An 8,845-nucleotide genomic window follows, 5' to 3' on the forward strand; every position below is an offset into this window, starting at 1 on the left:
TTCTTGGAAAATTCGCTGATTTCTTGGTCATCCAAAAGGCAAACCACTGTCAGCCGATCATCAGCCGAAGCTGAATATCGTGCAGTTGCAAACTGTGTTGCTGAATGCTCATGGCTGAAGCAGCTACTTGACGAACTTCGAGCTCCAATTGGTAAAGCTACAATCGTGTATTGCGACAACATCTCAGCTGTATATATGGCCTCAAATCCGGTGCATCATCGGCGAACCAAACATATTGAGCTGGATATTCACTTTGTACGGGAAAAGGTTGCCATAGGAGTTGTGCGTGTTCTTCATATCCCTACGACCGGCCAACAGCTTCCAGATATTATGACAAAAGGGTTGCCCACTGTCTTGTTCAATGATTTTCGGTCCAGCCTCTGCATCGACAAGAACAAAGCATCGACTGCGGCGGGGTGTTAGTGGAGGACTCCTCTCCTAAGGGCATCTCCAAGAGTCTTTCTAAAATTTACTTCTAAATCATCGTTTAGAGAGTTATTTGAGTAAAAATCGTTTTCTATATCTTTGTACTCTTCAACAGCTTTTTTATATCTTGTGTGTAGTCTAGAAATCAATTCTCGCTCTCCATCTTTGCCTAGTGAGAAATCCGGAACTGAGGGGATCTTATTTAGATATCCAATTGAAGAGTTTGTTGGAGGTTAATTTTTTACAAAAATCTCTATTCCTAAAGATATAAAAAGCCTCTTGAAGATGCTCTAACGGACTGCCTCACGTTCTCCTTGTAATCTGCCTGACCCGGTCTTTTAGCTATAGGTGTTAGCGTTTCTGTTAGTGCTAGGTGTGCTGTACATGTACCGTATATACCTGAGAATCAACACAAGTCTAGTTGAGTTGGCATTAAGGGCCTGTACCAATCCACTAAAACTAATAATTAGCTGCTAATTTTAGCTGAGAGAAAATTAGAACGGGCCAACTAATAGCCCAACTAATTATTAGTTGGATACCCAGCTAACCATTAGTTTATTAGCTGGTCCAACCCAGCTAAAACCAACTAATAACGCGCTAATGACCCAAATACCCTTCCACCTCCTCCTTCCCGAAACGTTTCTGACCCTCGCTCCCGACGCCCGCGCGTACAGAACCGCCGCCACCGATCCCGCCCGGCCAACTTCGGCTTCCGATCCCTCACGCCGCGCGCCGCCGGAGCCTCAGATCTGTCCCGCCGGCGTTCGCGCTCGCGCGGCAGGGATCCGCGCTCGCCCGCCGCCGGGCCCTCTTGCTCGGCCATTCTCCGGTCCCTGGCAGGCGCCCGCGGCCGCCCGGCATCGGTGGTCTCCCGTCCGCTTGCCCGCACGTCCCTGGTCGCGCCTCCTCCGGTGCTGGGAGGTAGCCCCGGCCCTTTGCCTGGCTGGCTGCCTGCTGCAGCGCCGCTGTTACTTCAAGGTGAGCCCAAAAACGTGCGGTAGTTAAGCTGGAAACTTTTGCATCTAGATTAACTGTTGAATGGCTGTTCGATTATTAATCTGGTTGCCACATCACAAGTATTAATCTAGATTGCCACATCACAAGCCTATTCGTCTCAAGGAAATGGTGCAGAAGAAGGCATGAATGCGTTCCGTGATAGTATTGCACATGCTTTGTACAACAGTAGACGGTGACCGATTTGAATTTATTGTGTTTACAAATTTGTTAAATTTGTATGACTATTGAACAAGTTCCTGTAATTCTCGAATGAACTTTCTTTGATTTGCCATTTATCTTTGACGTACGCATGAGAGAAAGTGTGTGGCATCTAACTATAGGCTCCATGGGCACATGGCACGTACGGCCTGTAGTACGGCCTCTTTGGCGTTGGATATTGCTAACAAAATGATGAAAATAAATAATAAACCAGTAGGGGTAATAAGGACATTTACCTCTTGAAAACAAACTATTAGCTACAAGTTTCAAACACCCCTCGGTTAGCCAGCTAATAATTAGTCAGCTAATCTAGCTAACAATTTATTAGCCAGCTAACTATTAGCTCTAGTGGATTGGAACAGGCCCTCAGTCTCATTCACTTATCTCATTATCCCTTTCCGTGGTTACTGTTGTGCCGTATTATGATTTATGACTTGCAAGGAAATCAGCTCGTGTCCTGTGCGTTTGTTCAGGCATGTGCATCACCATGTTGCTCTCAGGCAGCTCCCCATGCACGTAACGGGGCACATCAGGTCTTTCCAGACTGAAAGTTTCCCTGGCTTTTAGACGTCGAGTCTAAGGCTTCGTTCGGTTACGTGGGAATATTTCCAGACGCACTGTTCCTTCATTAATTTACATAGCGTCGGAATGATTCCTGACCGTTCCACGCCCGGAACAGGCTAACCGAACGGCTCCTAAATTGGATGGGTTAAACCGTCCGGAATCCACATTATGGGATCGGGGCTAATACAAATGTAGGGAAGATGTTCACAAAATGCGGGAATTGCACAAGAATCTGCAAGAAGCATGCAGTACACATAATTTTGCTATCCGAGTAGGCATGGGAATTAAGAAAAAACAAGTTTAGGGTCTTGCTTACTTCAACGTCTAATCAAACAAGCTGGTTTTGATCAAACTTACGATGATTCTGAAGACAGCTTCCTGCATACTGGTCGCAGCTGAATTGAATCCAGAAGTTAGCTGCACATACAAACCATGCAGATTTACCACTGCATTCAACTATTCAAGGGGAAATACTCCAAAGGATCTCCACACTTTTTTATAAAAAAAACTTTATAATGCACTTAGCACTGAGAAAAAAGGGTACATAAATTAATGGATTGCTTATTTCGGAGTAGTGCTTGGCTCTGTTATAAGCTTCTCACAACAAAACATCCTCCCCCAATTCCCACACCCACCCACTCACATTACCATCAATGTGGATACTAATTGACCAAATGTTACAAACTTATAAATTAAATAAATACACCCTCCAGCTTTATTTATTAATTAGATGGACTCGAAAGGAGGGATAAACCAGGATCCTGTGGGATCAGCCTATGCTGAGGCTGGTATTCTTGTTGACATCATCTGGAGGAGCCATGGCCTATCGAGGTCTGGATCAATAAAAGTGTGCGAGAGGAAATGCTCCGCTTCTACATCGAGCAACTGTCTGCACCAAGCCACCCTGTTTGATGAGCGAGAGCCTGGCCCTGAGCATCTGCAGAAAAATGAGTATACAAGTGTTAGCAGTCAGCATTACAGTCTGCACTCCACAGCATCCTGAACACACTAGGTTCATAACAATACAAACATATTGCCATCTGGCGAGTGCTAAGAATGTTATACACTTATACGATCAGTTAGTCACAATGACTTGAAGAGCATATTACTTTGCATGAAGGATTCAATCTGATCTGAGTGCTAAGACAACAAAGGTTCCTCTTCAATTTGCAATATTTCCAGTTGATCCCAATAGCTGATATTTAGATGGAATTCTCCAATTACCTGTACTCATAGAAGCAAGCAGTTCGCTCGTTCTCGGATTTGTCCCAATTATGCCACCCGGAAGGCTTGATGCATCGATCCATAAAAGTGTGTGCAAAGACAACCCTCCCAAAAGGTCCCCATGGGCGACCTAGGAACATATATCCAGCTTCTCCATTTCCAGTAATAATGCACCTGAGCATTTGTCCAAGTGTCGAAACAAAAAGGGAACAAAAATGGCACATTAAAATGCTGAAGCAACATTTCAATTTTTTTGACAAACTAATCAAACAAATAAAGTGTCAAAGATATTTGAAAGGTTTATGTGCTTTATTAAATGAACTACATACAACAGACTCACCTCAAGAATACATAGCCAGTAGTTTCGGAAGTGGATTTCCGGCTATGAGCAGTAATGTATCCTGCTGCTTTGCAATGGATGTGGCAATGTTCCATAAGTGCAACAGAGTTACCAAAGATGAAGTCACAATGGCCTTCAATGTAACAGTTTCTTAAGTACTGTTTCCCGTAGTGTAAATACAACGTGTCCTGATAAAATTTGTTTGGTCTTAGAGTTTCCAAAAGTTACACAAAGTATTATTGAATGTTATCCTGATTATTAAGATGATTTAACCAGGAGGTGCAGAGGCAGACGTACCTGCCAACCGAGGAACCGGCAGTTATAGAAAGCGCATCTATCTGCTGTCACCCGTACTGCAACTGCCTGTCCAGAGCCCTGTGTATCACGAGTAGTATACATCAACTTCCCATCCCACACCTATGACATGATCATTTGTTTGTGGCAGGAGAACAAATGACGAAACAGTACCTGGGGAGCTGAGTTCTCAAACGTGATATTCTCTGCAATGAAATCCTCCCCCTCAACAATGAATGTACCACAGCCGAATGTTCCCGTACCGATGACCCTGGATGACTTTATAAGAGAGAACAGCAAAGTTCATCATTGCGAGATCTATATATATGAATCATTCAAAATATTTATTACATCTCGAATTGTGCTCTGGAGCAAACTCATGGGTGTGGCTACAGTCTTGCTTATCCAAATATCCAATTGTGTACATAGGAGAATCTTGTACAGCTCGGCCAAAACCAAAACTAGTGAAACCATGTGGGAGCAATTCAATTTACCCGTTGCCTCTATGCATCGACAGTATTTACTTGCTTATAGGAGAATCTCATAGGCCCCCTTAAGGTTGGTATTACTTTGATCAAACCACATGGCACGGCGGAAGAAATGTTCATGTGTTTGACAATGCAAAGAAAAGAAAGCATAGCCTGAAGCCTCAAATAAACCCATGCAATTGGCAACTTAGGTTTGGGTACGTCCGGTCGAGCAACAGAAGTCCTTGGAATTTGCAGTAGTACGCAGTAACCGGAGCAACTCATAGTAACCGCAGCGCATGCAAACAAGGCTGCTCCTCCCGAGGCGAGCATTCCGTCGAGCAGGGCGCAGGCAGAGAGGGAATACTACATACCTGGGAGTGCTTGATGCGCGTGGCGGTGTTGTCCCATGAGATGACTGTGGCCTCCGGCCCCCCCGCCCCCGCGACGGTGATGAAGTTCTTGGTCTTGGCGACGTAGACGGGCTCCCTGTAGACCCCCGGCGCGAGCCTGATGACGACGCGCGCCCGGTTGCCGAGCGGCACGGCGTCGACGGCCGCCTGCACCGTCGGGAACGCCTCCCCGTCCCCCTTCCCCGGCGGCGCCACCTGCAGCACCCGCCTGCTCTGCTGCGCCGCCATGAGGACTCGAACGCGAGCGGGATCGGCCGGCTCCTTGGTTGGACTCGCCGCGCCGAGGCCGAGCGCGCGCGCGGTTGGTGCAACAGACTAACAGTCGGTCAGTCGGGTGAGCCGGCCCGCGTGGACCTGCCTGGGAGGGAAGGAGTAGGGAGAAACCGGCGGGGGCGGTCGGGCCTAAATACCCGGGCCGCGCGGGCCGGTCCCCGACGTTGAATCCCCACCACCATTGCAAGCTGACGAGACGACCGGTTCTCTGCTGTCTCTCTCTCTCTCTCTCTCCTCGTCTCGTGCGTGTTACCTGTGGGCAGTGGGTGCGGTTCCGTTCCGCGTGGGATTTGTAGCAGTGCGTCTTTGGAAGATTGACTCTTGCAAGAAACGTATTTCTTCCAACTGCCAGTGGTTCCACCAGCTGCCAGCAATTCGTTCAAACCGTTGACGGGATTGGGTGGCACGCGGGTCAGCATCACGAACGTCTGCCAGGTGGCCAGGTCCTGGCGTCGTGTCCGCTGTCCGTCCACACTTTTGACAAAGAGGAAATGCCGCGTGGAAATTCTCAACCAACTCTGTACGGAGTGAGAGACCTCGAGCTGACAAGATTCCGTTTTCCATTGCTTCAGCAGCGTTCTCTAAATGGTCCTTTAAAATAGATAGCGCTACATGTTTTCTCTATATATATAGAGATTCTTTCTCCTCTTCTCTATTTTTACTTTACGTTTCAAACACTGAATTAAATAAAAATAAAATATGTCCATAGCGTTTGAGGTATGATAAATACGTACGCACAAAAATTTGGAACAAAATACGTTTCTAATATAGGATTTAATGTATAGAGAACGAGATTTAGAGAACGTTGTTGGAGAGAAATGAGATATAGAGGAGAGAATCTTGTAGAAAATTCTGTAAACGAAGGATGTAGAGGATAGGATTTGGAGGATATCGCCGGAGACAGCCCTGAAACCTTGGTGGATGCAGCATATGCAAAATGCCTTGCGTTAGCATCACGCTGAGCCTTTTCCTTATCTGATCGGTCCTCTTCTCTTCCCTGAAACCACCGTGATGGGGAAAAGGAAGGGAGATACCCAACGGCGGCCAAGCCGTCCTTTCCAGGACGCCTAAGATGAGGCGGCAAGATTGCGAGGTAACGTGTCCCCAGGATAAGGTTGCTGCAAAGGAAGGAACGGAAAGCAGAGCAGCTAGCTGATTCCTCACCCTGGACTGGGGTCAACAACCTCAGCCATGCTCCTCACCCCATGCTTCCTTGGTTCACTCAAACCCTACACCAAGATTGCAAGCGGCAGGCGCAACAGTATAAGGGCACTTGAAGAAGGTACACGGGTTATTACGAAGAGCACCCCAAACTGATTATTGCAGGACGCCAAGCAGCGGCGAAAGAGTAGTCTGACGGAGTGGTGGACTCAGCTGCAAGAGCAGAAAGGCGGAGAGAGATCGACTAGAGGGAACTGGAAGCGGTGTACCGCTAAGGTTAATGACTATTGCGGCATCTGGCGTCCCATCACGTCTCCTATCCAATTTCAAAGACTCCAAAGCTGAGCACATTACGAGCTTGAAGAATCAGGGTTCCCTCGCTCCCCACTGCAGCAGTAAAAGTGCGGCAGCTTCACACGGCCGCAGCATCTGCACAGCACGAATCATATCACATCAAGGCCACGGCATAGTGTGAAAACAAAGACATGTGACTTGTCGTGTGAAAACAAGGTACTGGCATCCTCAAGACAATAATGGCCAACGAGCAGAATAACACAACAAAACGTAGCAGGTTAGCAGACTGTCTTCAAATTGTGTTGACAGGGAGCACATGACGATGGTGTCCTCTGAAATGAACAAGTTTTACAGGTACAAATAGGAATATTAACAGTACCAATTTTTTTTTATCTACCAATAACCCAGGCTGCAAATAACGAAAAGGCCATTAGACATATCTGATGTTCTGTATTCACTGCAAGGCTAAAATTATGTATGGACTATGGACATCCAGCAACAGATGTGCGTATTGAGGATTATGAAATTCAGTGCAGAAATTTACAGACTTCCAACCATTAGCAGACTTCAACCATTGCTGAGCAACAGATATATTAAGTAGATATGATGCGCATCTAAGAAATGTAGAACATGATGTGCAATTTGTGGAATTTGCAGGCGTACCTGCAACGCACAATCACTGGAACAGGCTTTAGGGCTTTAGATCCATTCCTCAGACCCTTCTTATACTTGGAGACCTGGAATACAAGATATTCAATGAGTCAATCTTCCATGACTAACAACTACTTGCCAGAACAAAAGAAAGCACTGCTTGCAGGATGCGATTACAACAAATTGCTCAGTACAACCAAAATAAAGCTGACTGAGACGAGGCTAACCACGTATAGCCCCTGATGAAGAGCTAAAACTGGACGCAGGTAATATTGCAAGCATGACTGAGACCAAATAACCAAAACCGGTCTTACAGAGCTCAACATAGAAAGTGATGGCTAACTTATGAAGCTTCGTATTACAAACTTAAATGGATTTCCTAAGCAGCTTGCTTGTCCTTGCAAACCTAAGATGCTGATGTGCACCTAAACAGAACCAAATGCATGTTGAAGCAAGGATATTCTTGTTGCCAGTTGTCATCCTTAATAACTGGATTTTTACAGCAAACTAAGCGCAGGCAACAACATAACGACCGAGGAACATGAGAAATGGCAGCTCTGCGGCCACACAGCTCAGGAGCAATTCAGCGAACACCTAGTGCGCGCACTCTGCCCTACCGCATGACCCCCACACAGCATGACTACAAACCACACACCACAATGCCACAGACCGTTTGGACGTGGCGTACCGAAGGTCGCATTAGGAAGAGAAAAGAGGGGATGGCCAACCTTCTTTTTGGGAACGGCCATGAGGTCCATGGCGGCGCCGCGGGCGGGGAGCGCGAGGGCAGGCGCCTCCAGGACCGGGGCAGGCGGAGGAGCGATCGGGAGGGCGGGAAGCGCGCACGGGATGCGCGGCATAGCCGCCGCCACTCGCCGGAGCCAGGTGCCCGCCGCCGCCATGGGAGTGGGTGTGTGGGATGAACTTGGGCCCTGGCTCCCTGATGAGTCGGGAAGAGAAAAGGCGGATGAAGAAAGGAGGGAGGAGAAAAAGCCCACCCAAATAGGCCCAGTGAAGCACTTGCTGTTGCAGTGTGGATCTGAAAAAATTGACAATATGCCGGCCCAAATAGGCCCACGCAAACGGCATGATGCCCATATATAGTTAGAATTTTTTTAAAAAAAGGGTTAAAAAGAAATTAAAATTTGAAAAAGTGGTGCCGGTTTGAAATATTTCGAAAAATGGGGGCCCCCCGCCCAATGAAAGGGCGGGATGAGAGTTGCCGCCCACCCAACGGGCGGGGGGCCGGCGGGGGGAGGAAAACCTCTTTGCAGGGTCCTCTTCGCGAAAATAGCCAACATCCCGCCGTTCCAACGGGCGGGGGGTCTTCCGAGGGACCTCCCGCCCGCCCAACGGGCGGGACGTTCTGGGCCTCCAGCCGTTGCAACAGGCGGGAGGTCACCCGAGGGACATCCCGCCCGCCCAGCGGGCGGGACGTTCTGGCGAGGGGCACCCCGCCCCCCCCAACGGGTGGGAGGTCGCCGGGAGGGGCAACCCGCCCTTCCAACGGGCGGGATGTCTCC

General features: G+C 48.1%; 2 protein-coding genes across 2 annotated transcripts; both read right to left on the bottom strand.

Moving 5' to 3' along the window:
- Window positions 1-2,705: 2,705 nt before the first annotated feature.
- On the bottom strand, window positions 2,706-5,430 carry LOC112877288 (pectinesterase 31-like). The gene is made up of 6 exons (XM_025941534.1): window positions 4,905-5,430; window positions 4,238-4,342; window positions 4,067-4,144; window positions 3,770-3,957; window positions 3,430-3,603; window positions 2,706-3,142 (listed from the first exon to the last, which is right to left on the bottom strand). The coding sequence occupies exons 1-6, from the start codon at window positions 5,169-5,171 to the stop codon at window positions 2,980-2,982; spliced, it is 975 nt and encodes a 324-aa protein (XP_025797319.1). The 5' UTR covers window positions 5,172-5,430; the 3' UTR covers window positions 2,706-2,979.
- Window positions 5,431-6,302: 872 nt separating this feature from the next.
- Window positions 6,303-8,260, bottom strand: LOC112877289. Its single transcript, XM_025941535.1, has 3 exons — window positions 8,051-8,260; window positions 7,335-7,408; window positions 6,303-6,806 (listed from the first exon to the last, which is right to left on the bottom strand). Exons 1-3 carry the CDS (start codon window positions 8,222-8,224, stop codon window positions 6,728-6,730), a joined length of 327 nt encoding a protein of 108 aa, XP_025797320.1. The 5' UTR covers window positions 8,225-8,260; the 3' UTR covers window positions 6,303-6,727.
- Between the last annotated feature and the right edge of the window lie 585 nt (window positions 8,261-8,845).

Source organism: Panicum hallii, chromosome 9, assembly GCF_002211085.1.
Source record: "Panicum hallii strain FIL2 chromosome 9, PHallii_v3.1, whole genome shotgun sequence".
Classification (NCBI taxonomy): domain Eukaryota; kingdom Viridiplantae; phylum Streptophyta; class Magnoliopsida; order Poales; family Poaceae; genus Panicum; species Panicum hallii.